The following is a 23,827-nucleotide window of genomic DNA, read 5'->3' as shown; positions in this document are numbered from 1 at the left end:
TCGTTTTTCCATTTTATCCTTTACTATGGTAAATGTGGTCTTAATGAATAAATCATAAAAATAATGATAATAACCTTTATTTATAACATTTATTGTTTCATTAACCAAGATATAAAAGAAAATGGAAACTGAAAATCGGTATATTCGTGCCACTGATCACAGAATAAAAAATAAAATAAGTTGTGTCTGGTTTTTCGAATAATGAAAATGGATTATTCGGAGATAAAACTTATGAAAGGTTTTAAAAAACAAATACAAAAGTGCAGTAATTCAACCATATTTTAGATGATTATTTGAAATTCCTCAAATTTATCTCATCTGATATTTTTCAATTGCTACCCGTTAAAATCGTCATAAGTGCGGTTTTCGTTTCATGGGTAGGAATAAATCTGTTCTTAATTTACTACGTTTTGTATGTGACAACTCCGCGTCAGTTTATTGATTATTCACCGGTATTTTTTGGAATTTCCTATGTAAGCAATTTTTTTTTAATTTATAAAAAAATATGTTTTTCAGCCATTACTCGCCATTTTAATTGTGTTATTTAAAGACAAAATTATTCACAACTTTAAAAACGAGATAAAAATCTGGGCCATAGACACAGTGGGTGAAAAAACCCACTCCAAAATTAAAAGTCAAATCAAAATGTTGAATCTTTTTGTTATTTACAATACTTTTCTTCTTGCTACAGCAGTAATACTCTCCATAAAACCTCTACCAGACGATATGAAAATCCTTTTCGCTTTGCGTTTAATCCACGAGTATTTTCCCAATTATGAAACAGTCCTTAAAATTCTTTTCTTAGCCACATACCCCGTCGGTGGTTACATGGCACTAGTGCACACCTACCAAATTCTCTACTACACTCAGCACATAAATTTCCAAATCCAATTATTTAACAAAGTCTTAGCAAATGTAGATTCTTGGGAGAGGAATTTACGCGAAACTGAACTGTTTGACAATAAATCTTATCAGAAACAAGTGGAACACAAATTAAAGTTTTGCATTCAACGATTTCAGGAGTTTATCAAGTAATAAAGTAATTTTTTAAATTGTAATTATCACAAATTTGGTTATTTTAGGCTATACCTTGTTAAAACCAAAGAGGTCGATATTTTGGTGGCAGCATTTGCAATTTGTGGTGTTTTTATTGGCATAGGAATTTCAATTTATATATTTTCTGTGCGTATTTAAAAAAACTCGTTTAGTTTAATAACAAATTTTTAAGGGAAACATATTGACTTCTGATGTAGGAAACTTGTCTTCTGAGTATTATTTGCGAATATCCGCCATTACGCTTGTCGCAACAACAACTTTTTCTGGCATTATTTGGGGCGGACAATCTATGGAAATTCATGTAATCGTTTCAGGTAATTGGAATAAAAAATGATAAGTGATTTTAGGCAGCTAAAGTGATTACAACACTGAATCAAATCAGATGGTACAACTTTAGTCAAACCAATAAAAAACTTTACTTAATACTTTTAATAAACATGATGAAAGAACGTAAAATCAAATTTACCGAAAATTATTCCATTAATTTCCAACTCGGATTAGCCGTATGATATAGTTTTTTACTATTTTGAAACGTTTCAGTTGTGTTTTTCAGATTGTTAGAGGGATTTATTCAATCGCGTCTGTTGTTGTAAAAATGCACTCTTAAATTAAATTTGTAATTTAATTTGCTTTTCACTCCGCCTCTTCCTTCTCCTTTCATGGATCAACAAGAAAACTCACCCCGAAATAAAATTTTGGTTACGACTCTGGAGGGATAGATGGATACTGCAAACAAAGCTACATATTATTTATTTTAATTACGTAGTTTTGTACAGAGTGTCTCAACTAAGATCATGTTACACTTGGGATTTTACAGAGTTTTTCTTTTGGTTTTCTCAAATGTACTTCACTATTTCTCAAAACTATTTCCCATCTACGTCGCTTTGGCATTAATATATCAAATGAAATATGTAGTTTTGAGTAATAGTGAAATACATTTGACAAAAAAGGAAAACCAAAAGAAAAACACTGTGAAGACTCTTCGAAAAATGTAGAGAAAAATCTACACAATTGACATCAAATTTTTAGTGGCTCTTATTTAGTGGCTTAGAGGGATTAAACGACGTTAATTTTTAAATAAAAAAAACACTGGTTTAGTTTCCAAATAAAACATGATAAAACAATGTTGCTAATAGATTTTTGTCACAAACATTAATAGTCATCTAGTATCATTAATTCCGTTGCCAACTTGAACAGGCATCACTATATTGATCACACGGTATATACAAAATATATTTAATAAATTGTTCTTCTAGAAGCTATTTTTTTAAATAAAGTATCTAATATATTATTAACAATAACTATCAAGTTTTGTTTACTGTTGAAAATTAAAATTAATTCGTTTTTCCATTTTATCCTTTACCATAATGTGGTCTTAATGAATAAATCATAAAAATAATGATAATAACGCTTATTTACAACATTTATTATTTCATTAATAAAGATATAAAAGAAAGTAGAAACTAAAAATCGCTACATTCATGTTGCTGTTCGCAGAATAAAATGTAAATTAACTTATTTCTGGTTTTTAAAATAATGAGAATGGATAACTTAAACATAAAACTCATGAAAGGTTTCAAAAAACAAATACTAAAGTGCAGTAATTCAACCATATTTTAGATGATTATTTGAAATTCATCAAATTTATCGCATCTGATATTTTTCAATTGCTACCCGTTAAAATCGTCATAAGTGCGGTTTTCATTTCATGGACAGGAATAAATCTGTTCATGATTTACTACGTTTTGTATGTGACAACCCCGCGTCAATTTAATGATTATGCACCGGTATTTTTTGGAATTTTCTATGTAAGTAATTTTTTTTTAATTTATTAAACAAAATATGTTTTTCAGCCATTACTCGCCATTTTAATTGTGTTATTTAAAAACAAAATGATTCACAACTTTAAAAACGAGATAAAAATCTGGGCCATAGACACAGTCGGTGAAAAAATCCACTCCAAAATTAAACGTCAAATCAAAATGTTGAATCTTTTTGTTATTTGTAATACTTTTCTTCTTGCTACAGCAGTAATACTCTCCATAAAACCTCTACCAGACGATATAAAAATAATTTTCGCTTTGCGTTTAATCCACGAGTATTTTCCCCATTATGAAACAGTTCTTACAATTCTTTTCTTATCCACATTCCCCGTCGGCTTCTACATAACACTTGTGCACACCTACCAAATCCTCTACTTCACTCAGCACATAAATTTCCAAATACAGTTATTTAACAAAGTCTTAGCAAATGTAGATTTTTGGGAGACAAATCTACGCGAAACCGAACTTTTTGACAATAAAAGTTATCAGAATCAAGTGGAATGCAAATTAAAGTTTTGCATTCAACGATTTCAGGAGTTTGTCAAGTAATAAATTATTTTTTTAAATTGTAATTATCACAAATTTGGTTATTTTAGGCTACACCTTGTTAAAACCAAGGAGGTCGATATTTTGGTGGCAGCATTTGCAATTTGTGGCGTTTTTATAGGCATAGGAATTTCAATTTATATATTTTCTGTGCGTATTTAGAAAAACTTGTTTGGTTTAATAACAAATTTTTAAGGGAAACATATTGACTTCTGATGTAGGAAAGTTGGCTTCTGAGTATTATTTGAGAATATCCGCCATTACGCTTGTTGCAACGACGACTTTTTCGGGCATTATTTGGGGCGGACAATCTATGGAAATTCATGTAATTGTCTCAGGTAATTGGAATAAAAAATGATAATAAGTGATTTTAGGCAGCTGAAATGATTACGACACTGAACCAAATCAGATGGTACAACTTTAATCAATCCAATAAAAAACTCTACTTAATACTTTTAACAAACATGATGAAAGAACGTAAAATCAGATTTACCGAAAATTATTCCATTAATTTTCAACTCGGATTAGCCGTATGACATGGTTTTTTACTATTCTGAAACGTTTCAGTTGTGTTTTTCAGATTGTTAGAGGGATTTATTCAATCGCGTCTGTTGCTGTAAAAATGCACTCTTAAATACCGAAAAGAGTGGCGCAAAACCTGACGCACTCTTTACATCATCTATTAGTCACGACTGTTTTGGTCATCCTTTAATAAAATATAACTTCAAGGATGTCCAAAAATACAGGTCAGAGGGATAAAGGGCCGTACCCGAAGGGGGGGATTAGAGGGTTCAATTTCGTAAACAATAAACAAAAATTACATTGCAGAAAAAACGTAAGCTTATAGTCAATTTAGTAATTTAGTAAAATCGCTAGACGCCACTTGTTTTTTTAAAATTTTGCAAACATACAATTTAAGCATCGGTACTTTATAAGAGGCTACTTTTCCCTCATCAAATTCAAAAGTTTAATAAGTCAGTTTTTTTATTAGTGTGACTATTTGCCAACTTATTGAATTACTTAATAAAAATGTGAAAATCTTTTTGGTTTTTATTTTCTCCGTATTTTTCTAGAAAAATAATCAATTTGGTAATCCTTATTCGTGAGTTGTGCTACAATATACTGTCTGGCTACAATGGATTTTATCTTTAAATGGCGGACAAAAATGTGTAAAAGCACTTTTAAATAATTAAAGCTCGCTTTACATTGCATTTTCGGAAAGTATTGATTTATGTTCCTGGCGCCAAATTTGAAACCTTAATTTGGTAACCTTGACTCTTAATATCAAACATTTACATCTCTCGTTTTTATTTGAAACCAAAAAAAAATGCAAAGGACGTAATAGAAAAGGTTTATTTTACTATTCGAATTACAGGATGAATCACATAAAACTACTATGCAACCTAAAATACATACAACATTCAGAGAATTTATTATACAGACTGTCCTACGTAAGACTTTCGAGTTCAATAGCTCAGTTAATTGAAGAATTTGAGTTTGGGATGCTCAAATTATTTTTTTTTTTTAATTAATTGTCATCGCTGACCTTGACCTATTCTAAATTGTATTAAATTATTTAAAATACAAAAAAATAATTTAAATATTTAGTAATTAGTGTGCAGATGAAGTCGATTGGTATTTTGCAGAAATGATTAAAAAATATTATTTTTTAACAACCAACACAACAAACGATTTTACTAAGGATATGCAACCGATAATGCAATAATATCTATTGATTATAATTTTTATAAGATGACAATCAGTTTTTTTTTATTGTTAATAAATAAATTAAGCTTAAAATCCTCTTATTTTTGCTTAAATGTTAGAATTTAAAACACATTTTATGCTTTTGTGATACTAAATCGTAAAAACAGAGTGTCTCGGCTTAGACATTTTCGGTCAACTGATATTGTAGTAAGAAAAATTACTAAGTCGTGTTTAGATTCTTCTTTGCTATGTGTCAAGTGTAATTTTACTCCTCTTCTATTATAAAACATTTTTCAAGTAATGCCTTTTCCTGTATTGTCTTCTAATTTCAAACTTTTGTAAGCACTCTTATGTATTTCTATTGAGATATGTTCCACCCTGAATTAAATTTTTCAATTTTGATCTAATTTGAATTTTAGAAAAGTAACAAAAGAATATGGCAAAAATAAATTAAATAAGAGCCACTAAAAAAATTGAAATCAATTGTGTAATTTTTCTGTACATAAAGGTCTTTAAAATCCCAAGTGTAGAATGATTTTAGTCGAAACAATCTGCACAAAAGTTAAAATAAATAATAGCTTTGTTTGCAGTAACCATCTAGATCCTAAAATCTTAGGTGTGTTTTTCAAGGATGGCCAAACAGTCGGGCATACAATGTGACTAATAGATGACGACATCGATGATGTACAGAGTGAGTCAGGTTTTGCGCCACTCTTCGGTATTTAAGAGCGCATTTTTACAGCAACAGACGCGACTGAATAAATCCCTCTAACAATCTGAAACACAAACTGAAACCTTTCAGAATAGTAAAAAAATCATGTCATACGGCTAATCCGAGTTGGAAATTAATGGAATAATTTTCGGTAAATCTGATTTTACGTTCTTTCATCATGTTTGTTAAAAGTATTAAGTAGAGTTTTTTATTAGTTTGATTAAAGTTGTACCATCGGACTTGATTCAGCGTCGTAAGCATTTCAGCTAACTAAAATCACTTATGATTTTTTATTCCAATTTCCTGAAACAATTACATGAATTTCTACAGATTGTCCGCCCCAAATAATGGCCGAAAAAGTCGTCGTTCCAACAAGCGTAATGGCGGATATTCGCAAATAATACTCAGGACCCAAGTTTCCCACACTAGAAATCAAGTCTCCCTTTAAGAATTGTTATTAATCCAAACAAGTTTTTCTAAATACGCACAGAAAATATGTAAATTGAAATTCCAATGCCTATTAAAACGCCACAAATTGCAAATGCTGCCACCAAAATATCGATCTGTTTGGTTTTAACAAGGTGTAGCCTAAAATAACCAAATTTGTGGTAATTACAATTGAAAAAATTACTTTATTACTTGACAAACTCCTGAAATCGTTGAATGCAAAACTTTAATTTGTGTTCCACTTGTTTCTGATAAGATTTATTGTCAAACAATTCAGTTTCGCGTAAATTCCTCTCCCAAAAATCCACATCTGCTAAGACTTTGTTAAATAATTGGATTTGGAAATTTGTGTGCTGAGTGCAGTAGAGGATTTGGTAGGCGTGCACTATTACCATGTACGCGGCGACAGGATATGTGGCTATGAAAAGAATTGTAAGAACTGTTTCATGATTGGGAAAATACTCGTGGATGAAACGCAAAGCGAAAATGAGTTTCATATCGTCTGGTAGAGGTTTTATGGAGAGTATTACTGCTGTAGCAAGAAGAAAAGTGTTGCAAATAACAAAAAGATTCAACATTTTGATTTGACGTTTAATTTTGGAGTGGGTGTTTTCACCCACTGTGTCTATAGCCCAGATTTTTATCTCGTTTTTAAGATTGTGAATCAGTTTGTCTTTGAATAGCACTATTAAAATGGAAAGTAATGGCTGAAAAACATGTTTTTTTTAATAAATTGGAAAAAAATTGCTTACATAAGATATTCCAAAAAATACCGGTGAATAATCATTAAACTGACGTGGGGTTGTCACATACAAAACGTAGTAAATCATGAATAGATTTATTCCTACCCATGAAATGAAAACCGCACTTATGACGATTTTAACGGGTAGCAATTGAAGAATATCAGATGCAATAAATTTGATGAATTTCAAATAATCATCTAAAATATGGTTCAATTACTGCACTTTTGTATTTGTTTTTTTAAAACCTTTCATGAATTTTATGTCCGAATAATTCATTTTCATTATTCCAAAAACCCGACAATTTATTTTACTTTTTTTCTGCGATCAGTAGCACGAATATAGCGATTTTCAGTTTCCAATTTCTTTTATACCTTTGTTAATGAAACAATAAATGTTGTAAATAAAGGTTATTATCATTATTTTTATGATTTATTCATTACGACCACATCATGGTAAAGGATAATATAGAAAAACGAATTAATTTTAATTTTCAACAATAAACAATTTCCAAAACTTGGTAATTAGTGCTAATAAAGTCGCAGTTAATTCATAGTGGCCACTTCTCTGTGTAAATTTGTAAAAATTGAGTTATGCAAATCCGACTTTAAACATCTAATTGTTTTTTGAGGGAACATATCTATCAAAAAAATACTTTGAAAAAGTCGAGTTATTTCACATATAAAATCTAGTGCGCCTTATCTTAAGTGTTTTGACCGCGACAATTCACAGTGCCCATTTAATTTATTGAAAGTTGGCAGTCCCTAGCCCGTTACCTCTAGTGTGTGGGTTGTGTCTATGTTGGTAGCAGAAAAAACTAAACTGTGTCAACAATTGTGACAGGCGCAGTCATAGTACTACTACTAAATAGAACGCCTACTCGATGGTTTTTAAAAGTTTCTTTGTGGCGTCATACTCTATATTATCATTATTTTTATGATTTATTCATAAAGACCACATCATGGTGAAGGATAATATAGAAAAACGAATTGATTTTAATTTTCAACAATAAACAATTTCCAAAACTTGGTAATTATTGCTAATAATAGGTATATTAAAGTCGCAGTTAATTCATAATGGCTGTTTCTCTGTATAAATTTGTAAAAATTGAATTGTGAAATCCGACTTTAAACATCCAATTGTTTTTTGAGGGACATATCTATCAAAAAATATTCTGAATAAGTCGAGTCATAGAACTAAATAAAACACCTTCTCGATGGTTTTTAAAAGTTTCTTTGTGGCGTTATCCTTCGGAGGGACCAGAAATAGAAAAGACACCAATTTTGAGTCTTTTTCTTTATCATTGTTAAAAATAAATCAAATATAAAATACATGATTTAGGCAAAATTTTATTTTCAGAAAAAGCTTACAGGTTAAAATTTTTTTTACATTACAATCTGTACTTCTCTGGCTCTTTTTCTGCGTCCAGACGCGGAAAACGAAACATAAATCCAAGGTTTAAATGGACAGTCTACGACAAAGCAAATTCTTTTGTGAAAACTCATTCTAAACGATTAGCAATTATATTTCCATAAGTAGTACAGTACAAGAATCAATTTTACCTCAAATTCTACGTTGTTATTCCACAAAGAATACAATTTTATTTTTTTTCAATAAAGTTTAAAATTTTGAAATAGTGACCAACTTGGATCAAATTTCAATCGCGTACACTTCATGCCGATAAATTAGATGTCTTTCTTATATTATAAAATTAACAGAAAAAGCTGAAACCTAAATTTGTTGTTTATGTTGTGTGCCTATACCTACCTATCGTCGACCTTTGAATGAAAATTAAAAACAAAAATAAAATTCGCAAAAAATAAATAATTATTATGAGACAAGGCCATCTGAATTAAAAAGCTACACTTCGCTCAAACAACCCAAAAATCCTCATTTTAAACGATTAGCACAGTTATAAGCGACAAAAACAGATTTTATCGAAACATGTGAAAAAAATCATCGTTTAAAAGAGAATAGCGGTAGTTTGGAGCCTGGAGCGAGACATTCATTAAATTTGACATACAAGGTGACTGTAAATGATTGTGATTTTTAACCTCAGCTTAGTGTCAAATTTTAAATTTCAATCTGGTAACCTGACATGCAAATCCAAATTTTTGGCTTAATCGCCATCTGAAACATCCTGATATAACAAATTAGAAGAATTACCAATAATTCAGTGTTGCCAACAGATTTTTTGTCAGAAACATTAAAAGTCACCCGGTTCATTAATTCCGTTGCCAACTTAAACAGGCATCACTATGTTGATGAATATATGAAATATGTATATTTACAAAGAAATTGTATAAAGAATTGTTCTTCTACAAACTGTTTTTTTAAATAAACTATCTAATATATTATTAACAATAATTACCAAGTTTTGGAAATTGTTTATTGTTGAAAATTGTAATTAATTCGTTTTTCCATTTTATCCTTTACCATAATATGTGGTCTTAATGAATAAATCATAAAAATAATGATAATAACCTTTATTTATAACATTTATTGTTTCATTAACAAAGGTATAAAAGAAAGTGGAAACTGAAAATCGCTATATTCGTGCTACTGATCACAGAATAAAAAATAAAATAAGTTGTGTCTGGTTTTTGGAATAATGAAAATGGATTATTCGGAGATAAAACTCATGAAAGGTTTTAAAAAACAAATACAAAAGTGCAGTAATTCAACCATATTTTAGATGATAATTTAAAATTCCTCAAATTTATCGCATCTGATATTTTTCAATTGCTACCCGTTAAAATCCTCATAAGTGCGATTTTCATTTTATGGATAGGAGTAAATCTGTTCTTAATTTACTACGTTTTGTATGTGACAACCCCGAGTCTGTTTATTGATTATTCACCGGTATTTTTTGGAACATTCTATGTAAGATATTTTTTTCAAATTATTAAAAAAAATATGTTTTTCAGCCAGTACTCGCCATTTTAATAGTGTTATTAAAAGACAAACTGATTCATAATCTAAAAAACGAGATAAAAATCTGGGCCATAGACACAGTAGGCGAAAAAACCCACTCCAAAATTAAACGTCAAATCAAAATGTTGAATCTTTTTATTATTTGCAATACTTTTCTTTTTGCTATTGCATTAATACTCTCCATAAAACCTCTACCAGACGATATGAAAATCGTTATCACTTTCCGTTTAATCCACGAGTATTTTCCCAATCATGAAACAATTCTTACAATTCTTTTCTTAGCCACATACCCCCTCGGTGGTTACATGGCACTAGTGCACACCTACCAAATCCTCTACATCACTCAGCACACAAATTACCAAATCCAGTTATTTAACAAAGTCATAATAGATGTGGATTTTTGGGAGACGAATTTACGTGAAACAGAACTGTTTGATAAGAAATCTTATCAGAAACAAGTGGAACGCAAATTAAAGTTTTGCATTCAACGATTTCAGGAGTTTGTCAAGTAATAAAATAATTTTTTAAATTGTAATTATCACAAATTTAGTTATTTTAGGCTACACCTTGTTAAAACCAAAGAGGTCGATATTTTGGTGGCAGCATTTGCAATTTGTGGCGTTTTAATAGGCATTGGAATTTCAATTTATATATTTTCTGTGCGTATTTAGAAAAACTCGTTTGGTTTAATAACAAATTTTTAAGGGAAACATATTGACTTCTGATGTAGGAAACTTGGCTTTTGAGTATTATTTGCGGATATCCGCCATTACGCTTGTTGCAACAACGACTTTTTCAGCCATTATTTGGGGCGGACAATCTATGGAAATTCATGTAATCGTTTCAAGTAATTGGAATAAAAAATGATGTGATTTTAGGTAGCTGAGATGATTACGGCACTGAATCAAATCAGATGGTACAACTTTAATCAATCCAATAAAAAACTCTACTTAATACTTTTAACAAACATGATGAAAGAACGTAAAATCAGATTTACCGAAAATTATTCCATTAATTTCCAACTCGGATTAGCCGTATGATATGGTTTTTTACTATTTTGAAACGTTTCAGTTGTGTTTTTCAGATTGTTAGAGGGATTTATTCAATCGCGTCTGTTGCTGTAAAAATGCACTCTTAAATACCGAAAAGAGTGGCGCAAAACCTGACGCACTCTTTACATCATCTATTAGTCACGACTGTTTTGGTCATCCTTTAATAAAATATACCTTCAATGATGTCCAAAAATACACCTAAGATTTTAGGATCTAGATGGTTACTGCAAACAAAGCTATTATTTATTTTAATTACAAGTTTTGTACAGAGTGTCTCAACTAAGATCATGTCGTTACACTTAGGATTTTAAAGACTTTTATATTCGAAAAATGTACAGAAAAATCAACACAATTGACTTCAAATGTTTTAGTGGCTCTTATTTAATTTATTTTTAAATTCTTTTATTTTTCCAAAATTCAAATTAGATCAAAATTGAAAAATTTAATTTAGGGTGGAACATATCTCAATAAAAATACATAAGAGTGCTTACAAAAGTTTGAAATCAGAAGACAATACAGGAAAAGGCATTACTTGAAAAAAAATTTATAATAAAAGAGGAGTGAAATTACACTTGACACATAGCAAAGAAGTATCTAAACACGACTAACTTTTGTTATTAAAATAGCTTTTAGTTTCATTGTTAGTAACTGAGATATTGACCGAAAATGTCTAAGCTGAGACACCCTGTTTTTTCGATTTAGTATATCACAAAAGCTCAAAATGTGTTTTAAATTCTAACATTTAGGTAAGCAAAATAAGAGGATATAAAGCTTAATTTATTTATTAACAATAAAAAAACTGACTGTTATCTTATAAAAATTATAATCCATATACATTAAGACATTATTGTATTATCGGTTGCATATCCTAAAATCGTTTCTGGAAAATACTAACGGACTTTCTCTGCACATTAATTACTAAATATTTAAATAATTTTTTTGTTTTTTTAAATAATTTAATACAATTTAGAGTAAGGTCGTTGACAATTAATTAAAAAAAACTAAATTTGAGCATCTCAAACAAAATTTTCAAATAACTGAGACCCGAAAGTCAGGTATAATACAAGTATCATAAATTCTTTGAATCTTGTATGTATTTTAGGTTGTATAGTAGTTTTATATGTGATTCACCCTGTAATTCGAATAGCAAAATAAACCTTAGCTATTAAATCCTTTGCAATTTTTTTGGTTTCATGTAAAAACGAAAGGTGTAAAAGCTTGATATTTGAGAGTCAAGTTTGCCAAATTAAGATTTTAAATTTGTCGCCAAAAATAGAAATCAATACTTTCCGAAAATGCAATGTAAAGCGAACTATTTAAGTCACTTTACACATTTAAAAATGAAACCCATTGTAGCCAACTCAAACAGTATGTTCTTGTTGTACATACAATTCAGGAATGTGGGTTATTAAATCGATTTTTTTCTGGAAAAATACAGTGAAAATAAAAATCAAAAAGATATCACATTTTTATTAAATCATTCAATAAATTGACAAATAGTCACACTAACGTTTCTGATCAAAGTGGCGTGTGATTCTGAAATTAAGTTAGCAACATTGAACAATAACTCAATTTCTTGTCGTTATTTTATTCAGTGTTGCCAATTTAATTTAATAAGTACTCACATACCTACGCATTATTTTTTGCCCTTTGCTGGGTCCAAACATTGACAAGTTCCCTCGGATCCCCATAGCCATGGGACGCCACCATAAACTTATAATCTTCAAGATTATAATTCACTTTATTAAAATAAAACTGATCACAATGATATGGTTCAATTTTGCATTTAAACGCCAACAATCCGACATAAATATCATCGAATTTGAAATGTTTTGTATAGAAACTGGCGTAGTACATGTCTAAAAGCGCCTCTCTTGACACCACATACGCCCCTGCAGTCACATAAGGGGGCCACATGTCGTACGGATACTCGCTCAGAGACACGTACCATTTACTGATCCTGTGTCTATGAGGGGCTGACTTAAAGACATACCCCGCGTAGAGTCGCACGTTCACGTCCAAATCAAAGTCAAATTGGTGCAGTCTTCGTTGCTTGGCCGGTTCGAGGTAATTCGGATAAGCGGTGGGGTTCCGAATAAACCGCAACAAATTCTTCGTCGAAACGTAATAATCATCGTCCACAAACATGTAAAAACGGGCTGTGGGGCAAAACCGGACCACCCATGTAAACCCCATCATGGTTTTAAACGTGTTGTTGTAATAACTGTCCGTGAAATTCGCCTGGACGATGTCTTTAAACCTCTCGGACTCCGTTTGGATTTTGCGTTGCCAAATTGCATCTTCCGACTCACCTAGGAGAAAAACCATGCGGATTTCCACATCAGAGAAGCGGTGCTCGTAGCCCCAACTCCCACGAATCGCAATTCGACGGTCAAAATTCCCGGGGGCTGACTTTACCAAATAAACCAGTCGCAAATTTTCCACGCCTTTGCACTTGTTGGGGCTTGATTTAGCAAAATGGAAGTTGTAGGTGTTAATAGGGGGCACTTTAGGGCTTGCGTTCGAGCGAAGTGCCTGCACGAACTCTTCAATGTCCCCATCGTAGGGGTACTGAAAGTAGGACTTGAACTCAGACTCGAACAAATGAGTAAACACCCCGAAGTAATACAAAATGATGAGAAAACACCCACCGGATACAAGGGTCTTGCTTTTGCGGGCCGTCAACATCTTCAACATAATGAAATAATTAAATTAAAACCGGCTACATTGCGACAAAAGTCGGGTTATGTTTACATTCCTGTCAAAATCAACCGTAGCTTTAGTCGCATCCTTGAATTTTTTTAAATAAAATTAGAACAACATTCGAAAAAAATTACAGTGGCTCGTTACTGACATTTTTAGTCTCAAATAGGTCATAATTGTGCAATAATTTGATAAAAAACGAGACAAAAATAATACTGGCGGTGTCTAAGATCACAACAACTCAACCTCACTTTTTCCCGAACCTAACCTCAATTTTTTCAAATAACACATTTTTGTCGTTGTATTTGCGCTATTATTGCCTTGTTGTTGAAGTTTCCGATGGTTTTGGCCCGTGTCACGCTTCCACGGTACTTTTCCCTGCGTTTTATCAACCGTTACGTGTGTGCCATGAACCAGGCCTATTTGAGACACCTAACCGACTCTGAAACGTTCGAACTGACATTCCAGTACGTGGACCCCAATGCCCGTCTCAACCGTCAGTTTAATTTTAGTCGCCAAGTCACTGAACCTGTCTCGACCTTCACTCAGCGAGTGGCAACAAACATTGAGAAAATCGTCAAGAAAAAGTCAAAAACTGGGCCCCCAGTCGGCGTTCGCGTGTCAGTGAGCGTCAACGGAGCCCCGGTAGCCGACGACACGACTCTCTGCAAAGACATTTTCTCAGATTCCGGAAATAAAGTGGTTTTAAATGTGTGCGAACAGGAGTTTAAAGTGGTGATAAACTCGCCTTGGATAAGTGGGGTGGTGCTCCCTAGTTCGATCCTAGCCGGCTTCCCGGTGTACCCCATGAAATTCGACAGCATCTACACTGATAAAGCCCAATCTGAGTTTAATTGGTACAAATCAAACGATCGAAATAAGTGGAGTTTGGTTGGGGGCGGTTTTGTGTACACCACAAGCAACAGTGACATTGGGGCTTACTTGAAACTGAGTTGTGTGCCGAAAAACGGGGATTTGGTGGGGCCCATCGCTGAGACAGTCTCAAGTGTGCCAGTCCAGGCCGGTCCTGGATTCTGTCCATTTGAAACGAGACATCAATTCACTAAAGAGAAGTGCTCAGGGAGCACGTGAGTCATTTACAGGATTAATTAATTAATTCTCAAACGAAATTTCAGGTTTCGAGTCGTGTCTTATAATATTTTGGCCGATTTGTACTGCGATTCGGATTTTACGAGACAGGTCCTGCACCCTTATTGCCCCCCCTATGCCCTTGCTATCGATTACAGAAAACAATTGTTTATTAAGGAAATTACTGGATATAACGGTGATATAATCTGTTTGCAAGAAGTCGACCGAAAAGTGTATAATTACGACTTGCGCCCCCTTTTTGAGGAACTGGGGTACGAGTCCGATTTTTGCATAAAAAGGGGGGCCGTGGCCGAAGGACTGGCTTGTTTTTATAACAAACAACGATTTAAATGCTTGCAAACGCGCCGTTTTGTTTTATCAGACGAGTTGAAAAATTTTTCCGATATTTGGGCCAAAATCTCGGAAAATGACAAGTTGAGTGAGCGGATTTTGGACCGTTCGACTGTTCTCCAGGTGAATTTTCTTGAATCGGTGGAAAATAATGAAGTTTTGGTGGTGGGAAACACGCATTTGTACTTCCATCCAGACGCTGATCATATCAGGCTGCTACAAGGGGCTGTCATTATCAAATATCTGGAACACCTCATCGACGAGTTTCGAAAAAAAATGGAGAATAAACGCTTGTCATTGATACTTTGTGGGGACTTTAATAGCACCCCCGAGTGTGGCATTTACCAGTTGTACACCACTGGACACGTGTCTGAGGACCACATAGACTTCCAGAGCAGTAATTGGGTCTCTGAGTGCCCCCACGTTTCTAATCGTTGTTTCTAGATTTGGAAGAGGCCGTCAAGGTGCCCCTCCACCAAAACTTGCGCCTTTCCAGCGCTTGTGGTACCCCCAAATACACAAATTTCACGGCCGGGTTTGCAGACTGTCTCGACTATATTTATTACGAATCGGGGAGTTTCGACGTGGTGCAAGTGGTGCCTTTGCCCTCCGAAGACGAGTTGAGACAACACACGGCGCTACCAAGTGTGGTTTTCCCCTCCGACCACATTTCCCTAATCTCTGACTTGAAATGGAAATAAAAATAATTAATTGGGATTTTTTATTGTAACATTGTGTAAAGTCCCGTTTGTGAAAAAGTCAATAGTGGCAATAGCCCCGAACACCATTGCGAAGAACAAACTGTAGATGATCACCAAAAATGAAACGTAAAATATGAGCAAGAGACCTGAAATTGACAAATTAAGTTGGGGGAAAATTGAAATTGCAAATAACAAACACCAGCTCTTGGGGGTTCGGTTGCAAGCGGTGCCTTCCTCCCAATTGAACAAATACTTCCTGAAAGCTTCACATTTGGGGATTTTTTCAGGCTTGCGTTGGAAATAAAACTCGCTTTTGGTGCTAGTGGTGCTCGGGACGTTTTTCAAAAAGCGCATTTTGACACAACTCAGAAATAAGTGGGCTCTTTCGTGAGCGAGTTTTTGTTAATCACAGGTCGCTTGGCATACATCGTAATGCAGAAAACCATAAGGAGCATCGTGGCGTAGAAGAGGCACCCGATGAAACAGACGAATAGCGGATAAAACGTCATTATGAAAACTAGAAAAGGGTTATTTTTGAAATTTGGGGGCAATTTCTTACGCCAACTCGTGCCAGTTCGGTAGCAAACCGTCCCTTCCTCGCTGTTGTAGAAAAACAGCTTCAGAGCCTCCCATCGCGAGAGTCTGACCGTGGCGTTGGACTTGCGCAATTGGTCGAGCTCCTGATTGGTCAAAAGACTCAAGTCGCGCGAGCTCTGGGGGCGATCGGAGTGGCGCAATTCGGAGGTTTTGGACATTTTCGTGACAGTGTTGTCAAGGAGAAAAAAGCGCCAACAATCGACAAACGTTTAATTAAATTCTAATATCACAATATTCAAGCAGAATAATACTCACAACAGTTAAAATTTTTCACATTAATTAAAACACGACAAGTTTTTCATCGGTATGTAATCCTCTTCTCGTTTATTCTGAGCAAACCTACAAAAATCAGGTATTAAAAACCACTCAACACTCACCACGCACAAACTCAGGACAGGAAAATAAAAAACACAATTATCCCAGAAAATTTATTAACATTTACATTTTTAATTCGCTGTCACAGCCTATACATTTTCAGCCATACCAATCTTCACTTATCTAAATCTGGAATTTGGTACTACTAATTAATAAAAAAATTACTACAATTCGAGAAAACAGGACACTAAATTACACCTAATAATAATAGGAGTCGACCGATTTTCATAACGGAAAAAATTTAACACAAATCGGACAAATTCCAAAACGGATACTAATTTAAAAGCAAACACGTAGAAACAAACTTGATTGAGTACACTGACCCGTCGTACATAAGCGGAGTGTTTTAAATATAACTCACATGGAGAGATAACCGCGTGCTTGAGATCGTCTTCTCCCAATCAAATAGGCGATGAGCACGATGATGACCAATGCGGCAAGGGCACAACCAACTGCGATCGGTACCACATCAGGGGTCTCAGAGCTTTGGCAATCGAGAGCTGAGACAAAAATCATCATTAATTCGACCTTCACCTCATTTCACAAAAATTATAATCCAATCACTCGATGGCCGTGAAAAACGGTGTCGCACGTGACCGATTTGTGACAACAAAAGTGTGCTTTATCGTCGTCCTAACACAATTTTAATAATATATTACTTTTTAACAACCACATAATGGTGGCTTTAATTCAAGAGGATGGAGTTTTAACTACGATCTTATTTAATAAAACACTTTACTTTTTATGAGTACCGTAAATAACAAACTTATTATTTAATAGTTGTAAAAAATGCTTGTTTGAGTTGGCAATACTTAACTGAGTCATACATTTACTCACAATTTCACCACCAGAGGGCAAATTAAATTTTGGTTTAATCACATACTGTTATCACTTGACAACACAAAATATTTATTTACTTTTTGATAAAAAATTTATTTGCATGATTTTTTTATCTCAACTTCAATTTATTTTTTTATATTAATTTTATGCATTTAATACAGGAATCGATAGCATCCAGGAAATGTTTTTTTTTATCGTCATGAAGGTTATTACACTTGAATAAGTAAATACTACTTTCAATTTTTGTTGAAACATCTGTTTTATCAGAAAAACAAACTTGAACCGTTTTACAAATAAACCAATTTAACTGCCGTTTGAAAACCTTTCACGATATGTATATTACATAAACATTGTATTGTTTTTTTTAATGGCCATGACTAATATTCAATTTTAGACTTAAACCATTTTTTAAATTTATTTCCATTTATTGTATTTTGCAATTTAAGTAATAAAAAATGACCTACTGCCACTAATAATAGTAACTAATAATGTTTAGCGAAGCAAAATTAATGTGTAAAGTTCAAATCCAATTTACTTTATGGAAAATTTAGACAAAAAACAGATTAGTTAATCGGCGCAATATATTTTATCAAAATAACGTTGAGCACAAGCATAATTTATAAATGTAAACAATGATTTTTGTTTATTGCGTCGGCAGTTATGCGATTTTTAATTTCATAATTTTTGTCATTATTTTCCACGTTTTTCATTCATTAAAAAAAGCAACAATTAATTGATTTTATGATAAAACCCACCTTCATCAAACTTCGTGCTGGTACTATTCTTAAAGGCTTGAACTTGCAACTGACTGATCCTCAATTCGCCCCCGAAATCCTTTCCAGCAGGCACTGATGTCAAATTCAACGATTGTTCTTTGGCACACTTGTAGGAATTACTAACAGGTGTCGAGAACTCATCTTTGGCATGAGCCAAAGCATAGATTTGGGTACCTAAAAAAACCTTTATTGTAACAAATTCATAGTTCCTTTATCATTTTTTTTACCATTCAATCCCGGAACTGTGACATTTAACATGACAATAACCGATTGAAGATCATACTTTTTACTATCATTGCTCTTCTTGAAACTAAAGTTAATCGTGTTAGCCGGTCCAAAAACCAAAGTAATATTTTCTATGGTTTTTCCACACGCCCCTTGCGATGTCGCCGCTGATGTGATTTTAATCGGGAAAGTTTTACTCGAATTGTTCACTTTGTAGTGGAGATCGATTTCGAGGGCGGCTTCCAGGACTAGACAGATTTTGTCGGTGTTGGTGTAGTTGACTGTCCATTTTCCAACAGGATTGACGGGGGTTGGGGTCGGTTTTTGGGTTGTGGTTGTGGAAGTGGTTGGTTTTTGGGTTGTGGTTGTAGAAGTGGTTGGTTTTTGGGTTGTGGTTGTAGAAGTGGTTGGTTTTTGGGTTGTGGTTGTAGAAGTGGTTGGTTTTTGGGTTGTGGTTGTCGAAGTGGTTGGTGTCACGGTGATGGTTATTGGTGGTAAAGTGGTGCTATTCCTTGGTGTCTCTGAAGTTATAGGAACGTTTGGGGATGAACTTACTCGAGTGCCAGGAATAATGCCATTATCTGGAAATAAAATGTTTTATAGCAAAATTATTACATACCAAATCAAGTCACAGACATTTAGTTCTAAATATTAATAAACATTTCCTGTCTGGGGACTATTAAACTTGAACTCTTATCTTGGTATCCGGGCGGCTGTTATCACTTATCACAAATTAAATACATATTAGCATAACCTAACAATTAAATAAAAACAGATAAAAAAGCGAAAAAACCCTTCCTGAGGAAATTTCAAACAAACTAAGAATTTAAGAATCAAGAAATTTATGCAAACTGTGTTGCCAGCTCAAAAAAAAATAAAATTCACCAAATCCGAGCTGACAAAGTTACCTATTTTCACCAGATTACAAGATTATGATTTAAATTTTTCTAAAACTATCAAAGATTTACGTTTTTTTACGCAAATCTGCCCAAAAACGTCCAAAAAAAGCAAAAATAACACTACAGGGTGCGCCAGAACTCACGCCCCAGAGAAAAATGCCATTATAAGGTAAGATACCAGGAACATGGAAAAAATGTTAAAAAAATTTTATCTATAAAAATTTCAAAGTTATGAGGGTTTAAATTTTGCACTTTGACTCTATTTATTTCTGTTCGAAAAATAATTTTAGAAATTTTTTGCTATAGGCTATTAAAAGAGGAAACAAGGAAGCTGTATCCTAAATTGTAACTCTGTTCAATATTATTTGTGGCTTTTATTAGCAAAATGTTTGTACCTTTACTAAATAATTGTAAGAAAACATATACAAGATCATCAGTATCATTAAACAGACATAAAAAATGTCAAATGTCAAAATATAAATGTCGAAATTTTTTGACAGATAGAATTTGTTAAATTTTTTTCCATGTTCCTAGTATTTTATCTTACTTAAAATTTTTCTCTGTGGCGCGAGTTCTGGCATACCACCTGTATATTTGTGGTCCAATTCAGTAATTTTTTGGCTTATCTTAACAAAATTTTGTGGAATATTTACGTTTTTACCTGAAAAACATGCTAAACACTTAAAAAAAACAAACAAAAAAAGACATGGTGTTGGTGTTTTAGTTCGAAAACGAACTTATAGACTTCAAAAAAGGTTAAGTAACACCATTTTTGACCAAATTTTGAGTTTTTAGACTCACCTTTTGTAAAATTTCACTCAAAATTAGTTAAATCGAATGAAACTAACAAAAATAACACCAAAATTGGCTTAATTTGGTAAAAAAAGGTACTAAAACGTTCCGAAAAAGGCCAAAATAACGTACTTTTCGTTCCAATTTGGTGATTTTTAGAAAAATTAAATTAAAAAAATCACACCAAACCACGATAGTGAATGTTACCAAAAATCTAGTTAGATCAAACAATACCCACGTATGATTTTATTTACACACTATTATAACAATATGGTTTGAAAATTAGCAATTTTTTGTTATTTACGCTTCAGTGGGCGTATTACGCAACATGTTTAATTTATTTATTTATCAAAAAAAGTATAAAATTTATCTCCGGGATATGAAATAAAGCTGAAAACGGGGACTTCCCTGAAGTTTAATAATGATACCTCACATTTCGTCGCATGAAATGATTCATGCTAATCAGAATAAAAACCTCATCCTCGACCACACTGACCTCCATTTAACATTCGACAAAATTATTATTATAATAATCACATCATCGCCCATTCTTTTGTTTCCAATTATACCAACCCCCAACTTCGAAAAACCCGGAAGCCCCAAAACCTGCTAGAACATTCCACCCCAAGGTCGCCTCCGCACTACCACAACCCCAATTTACCTAAAGCCATGACTTGTACTTTCCTCTTATCACTGTGAGGCCTCAAATACAAAACGGAAACGTTGTTTGGCGGCCAACATGATCGCTATTTTTGTCACTTACCTCCGAGTGCAACACACAGAAGAGACAAAAAGAGGACTCCTTTTGTGATTCCCATGATTTGGGGGATTTCACTCACTTATTAACGAGTATTAAGAGACAATAACACTGATTAGGGTGTTGATAAAAGCACAATGTCAACGAGTGCACGGCTTGCTAGGATCAAAAACGGTGGACGTTTGACATTTCGGCTGGGACCTCTGGCGGGAGAAAACTGCACTAAACGAAAAATGCAATAAAAAGTTTTGGAACACAAACATAATTCACACAATAATTGTTTCAAAAACAAGCAGAAAAAGCATTTATGTCTTAAAAGTTAGAAACATACACTTTGGAATTATAGTCACTATTAAAACGTGAATTGTTGGTTGCAGCGTTCCAGGGTCTTATTATAAAACAAAAAGAACTTAAAAAACTACAAAAATTAAAAATACAATGAGCAATTCAATGTTTGTACATAATTCACGTAATAAATAAACATACAAAAAAACATTTAATGTGTTAAGAACTTTTTGTAACTACAAAATAGATATTAAAACTAGAATTGTTGGTTGCAGCATACTAATTAATTTTCGGGGATTACCACAAAACAAAACATATCCACAAATAAATAAAACAACTCAATGTTTATTTAAAATGTGTTTATAAATTAATAAATAAAACAACAAAATAGCAACATTGTTTATAACGTTTTGTAAGCTTCACAGTTGGTAGAGTCTTTATCATAGAATTCTGACCCACACTTTGCGCTCGTTACTGTTTGGAACTTCTGACGAGGATGTGTTTATTCACGTTTAAAATCGCTAATATCCGGGCCCTCCTACAGTCCGTCTCGGAGTGCCCTCGACCAGTCGCAGTCCGCCTCTGTTAGTATCACCACTACGAAGATGCCGTCCTCTAACAGTTTGAAAAAACCCCCATCAAGGTCCCTCAGCAAGCAGGACGAGTTGCTCAACATCCAGACTCAGTACTTTGTCAAAATCGAGGATTTGAAACTGAGCAAAAAAGACAAAGTCAAGAGGTTTCTCTACGATCCCGAAACGAAAAAAGTCTGCGGAAGGACACCGGCCAGTTGGTGTAAGTTTTAATAAGAAATTTTCAGAACAAATAGGATGTCACTCAAGTCATTTGCATGCTCTTAATAATTTTATTATAAAATTGGTCGTTTTTAAATGATTGTGGCTAAATCGCTCTACTTAAAGAATTAAATAGGTACTTAATTGAATGACACATAACCGTGGCTGGTTTCCAGTGGTTTTTCTCAAGGGCTTGGTTAAATTATTCGGACGGAAGTGGCGGTAATTCGAGATTTCTGGACGGTTTTTAAGTTGATTGAAGTTTTTTCTGGGCGAGATGGGGCTTGCGTGATTTGACAAAAGACCATTCATTCGGTTTTGTTCCATTCAAAACCGGATGTTACGTGATTTCGTTTTAAAGCAAACAGAAACTTAACTGAAATTTTTATGAAAATCACTTAAATGAAGGCATTTCTCTCTAAAAAATTAAGCAAACTGAACAAGATCAACTGAAATAGCTCATTTAGGGAAATGCTTTAAAATAGATCAAGCCAAAGAAATAATTTTCTTGCGATTTTATTGCAATTTTTAGCATTTTTAGTTATTTTTAAGCCAAAAAAATAAATAATTGTTTAATACTCATTTTTTCAATATTGAATTATAAAATTAAAAAGCTGGGTTTTATAAGAAGCAATTTTATTGAAAAAAAAAACAAGTACAAAATAATGTTTGACATAAATGTTGTTATATGCTGTTTAGAGACGTTTTTAGTTGGTTATTTTTTTTAGTTAATAAATTTTGTTAAATTGTTTTTTTTTATATACAGCATGTCCGGAAAGACGCGCACCTCCGAGACATTATGTCATCAGGCGGTGCCCTAGACAACAAGAAAAATGTTAAAAAAAATCTAGCCAAAAAATTTTAAAGTTATGAGAGTTTAAATTTTGCATTTTGACTTTATTTATTTCTGTTGGAAAAATAATTTTCCAAGTTTTTTTGCTACAGGCTATTAGAAGAGGAAACAAAGAAGCTATATCATAAATTGTAACTCTGTTTAATCTTATTTGTGGCTTTTATTGACAAAATTTTTCTACCTTTATTAAATAATTATAAAAAAACCTATATAAAATCATCAGTATCATTAAGCAGACATAAAAAAAAATGTCAAATGTCAAAAAATAAATGTCAAAATTTTTTAAACATTTTTTTAGTACTTTGGGAGACTACCCAATTACTCCCTTTCAAGGAGGTGCGCGACTTTCCGGACACCCTGTATGAAGAAAATTGCCAGTAAAAAATAAAGGCGTTTGGCCTTACTTACATTGAGAAAAAAATTAAAATTTTTGAAAAATTGCTAAAAACTTGCTTTATTTAGAAAATTATATGAGTTGCGTGCAATATGCAGGAGAAAAAGTAATGATAAAATCCACAAAATTAAAATCTGACAACGTTGCAACAATAATGAAAAGAAAATTTAAAACGAAACTAACGAAACAAAACATATTTTGTAGTCTGAAAAGCGAAATATTCCCAGAAAAAATTTCTAAAGCGAATAAAACAAAAAGAAATATATTCCTTAGATGTATATTAACAATTATTTAAAATAAACAATATCATTTCGTTAAAAAACAAACTGTTTAATATAGTTTGATTTTCCGATTGATTTCTTAATTATTATTTTATTAT

General features: G+C 32.9%; 7 protein-coding genes and 2 pseudogenes across 7 annotated transcripts in view; 5 read left to right on the top strand and 4 right to left on the bottom strand.

The window, feature by feature from the left end:
- The first annotated feature begins 207 nt into the window (after window positions 1-207).
- Window positions 208-1,668, top strand: LOC123013969 (annotated as a pseudogene).
- Window positions 1,669-2,786: 1,118 nt separating this feature from the next.
- LOC123013405 lies at window positions 2,787-4,173 on the top strand. Its single transcript, XM_044411899.1, is given in 5 exon segments — window positions 2,787-3,424; window positions 3,476-3,575; window positions 3,622-3,750; window positions 3,800-3,955; window positions 4,006-4,173. Coding segments are annotated over 5 exon segments (1,077 nt in total). The 3' UTR covers window positions 4,060-4,173.
- A 1,643-nt stretch (window positions 4,174-5,816) lies between these two features.
- LOC123013377 lies at window positions 5,817-7,121 on the bottom strand. Its single transcript, XM_044411854.1, is given in 5 exon segments — window positions 5,817-5,908; window positions 5,959-6,114; window positions 6,161-6,286; window positions 6,333-6,432; window positions 6,484-7,121. Coding segments are annotated over 5 exon segments (1,074 nt in total). The 3' UTR covers window positions 5,817-5,854.
- A 2,527-nt stretch (window positions 7,122-9,648) lies between these two features.
- On the top strand, window positions 9,649-11,152 carry LOC123013968 (annotated as a pseudogene).
- A 1,309-nt stretch (window positions 11,153-12,461) lies between these two features.
- On the bottom strand, window positions 12,462-14,154 carry LOC123012647 (beta-1,3-galactosyltransferase brn). The gene has a single exon (XM_044410701.1). It carries the CDS (start codon window positions 13,712-13,714, stop codon window positions 12,647-12,649), a length of 1,068 nt encoding a protein of 355 aa, XP_044266636.1. The 5' UTR covers window positions 13,715-14,154; the 3' UTR covers window positions 12,462-12,646.
- LOC123012646 (2',5'-phosphodiesterase 12) lies at window positions 13,774-16,447 on the top strand. Its single transcript, XM_044410700.1, has 3 exons — window positions 13,774-14,808; window positions 14,857-15,557; window positions 15,605-16,447. The coding sequence occupies exons 1-3, from the start codon at window positions 14,060-14,062 to the stop codon at window positions 15,859-15,861; spliced, it is 1,707 nt and encodes a 568-aa protein (XP_044266635.1). The 5' UTR covers window positions 13,774-14,059; the 3' UTR covers window positions 15,862-16,447.
- Window positions 15,868-16,761, bottom strand: LOC123012649. The gene is made up of 3 exons (XM_044410703.1): window positions 16,421-16,761; window positions 16,059-16,378; window positions 15,868-16,007 (listed from the first exon to the last, which is right to left on the bottom strand). Exons 1-2 carry the CDS (start codon window positions 16,614-16,616, stop codon window positions 16,227-16,229), a joined length of 348 nt encoding a protein of 115 aa, XP_044266638.1. The 5' UTR covers window positions 16,617-16,761; the 3' UTR covers window positions 15,868-16,007; window positions 16,059-16,226.
- A 111-nt stretch (window positions 16,762-16,872) lies between these two features.
- Window positions 16,873-21,331, bottom strand: LOC123012648 (lysosome-associated membrane glycoprotein 1-like). Its single transcript, XM_044410702.1, has 4 exons — window positions 21,129-21,331; window positions 18,677-19,255; window positions 18,429-18,623; window positions 16,873-17,333 (listed from the first exon to the last, which is right to left on the bottom strand). Exons 1-4 carry the CDS (start codon window positions 21,181-21,183, stop codon window positions 17,191-17,193), a joined length of 972 nt encoding a protein of 323 aa, XP_044266637.1. The 5' UTR covers window positions 21,184-21,331; the 3' UTR covers window positions 16,873-17,190.
- A 633-nt stretch (window positions 21,332-21,964) lies between these two features.
- Window positions 21,965-23,827, top strand: part of LOC123012829 (sodium/potassium-transporting ATPase subunit beta-2-like) — an 8,974-nt gene continuing 7,111 nt past the window's right edge. Inside the window, exon 1 of the mRNA XM_044410990.1 lies at window positions 21,965-22,202. Coding sequence (XP_044266925.1) covers window positions 22,013-22,202 — 190 coding nt within the window. The 5' untranslated portion in view covers window positions 21,965-22,012. The remainder of the gene's footprint in view (window positions 22,203-23,827) is intronic.

This window comes from Tribolium madens, unplaced genomic scaffold (genome assembly GCF_015345945.1).
Source record: "Tribolium madens isolate multiple individuals breed KSU strain unplaced genomic scaffold, Tmad_KSU_1.1 Scaffold_96;HRSCAF=242;Tcas5.2_LG5, whole genome shotgun sequence".
Taxonomy (NCBI): domain Eukaryota; kingdom Metazoa; phylum Arthropoda; class Insecta; order Coleoptera; family Tenebrionidae; genus Tribolium; species Tribolium madens.
Note: the sequence above shows the minus strand (reverse complement) of the source record. Positions and strands in the feature narration are given on the sequence as shown.

Bases quoted from the DNA above. Each gene is read 5' to 3' on its own strand.
- LOC123012647 (XM_044410701.1), bottom strand. From the start codon at position 13,714: ATGTTGAAGATGTTGACGGCCCGCAAAAGCAAGACCCTTGTATCCGGT.
- LOC123012646 (XM_044410700.1), top strand. From the start codon at position 14,060: ATGGTTTTGGCCCGTGTCACGCTTCCACGGTACTTTTCCCTGCGTTTT. The intron at 14,809-14,856 runs GTGAGTCATTTA...ACGAAATTTCAG, and splicing joins GAGAAGTGCTCAGGGAGCAC to GTTTCGAGTCGTGTCTTATA. The intron at 15,558-15,604 runs GTAATTGGGTCT...CGTTGTTTCTAG, and splicing joins CCACATAGACTTCCAGAGCA to ATTTGGAAGAGGCCGTCAAG.
- LOC123012649 (XM_044410703.1), bottom strand. From the start codon at position 16,616: ATGTCCAAAACCTCCGAATTGCGCCACTCCGATCGCCCCCAGAGCTCG. The intron at 16,379-16,420 runs GTAAGAAATTGC...ACCCTTTTCTAG, and splicing joins CCGAACTGGCACGAGTTGGC to TTTTCATAATGACGTTTTAT.
- LOC123012648 (XM_044410702.1), bottom strand. From the start codon at position 21,183: ATGGGAATCACAAAAGGAGTCCTCTTTTTGTCTCTTCTGTGTGTTGCA. The intron at 18,624-18,676 runs GTAAAAAAAATG...AGGTTTTTTTAG, and splicing joins CACAGTTCCGGGATTGAATG to GTACCCAAATCTATGCTTTG. The intron at 17,334-18,428 runs GTGGGTTTTATC...TTTTTGTCTCAG, and splicing joins CAGCACGAAGTTTGATGAAG to CTCTCGATTGCCAAAGCTCT.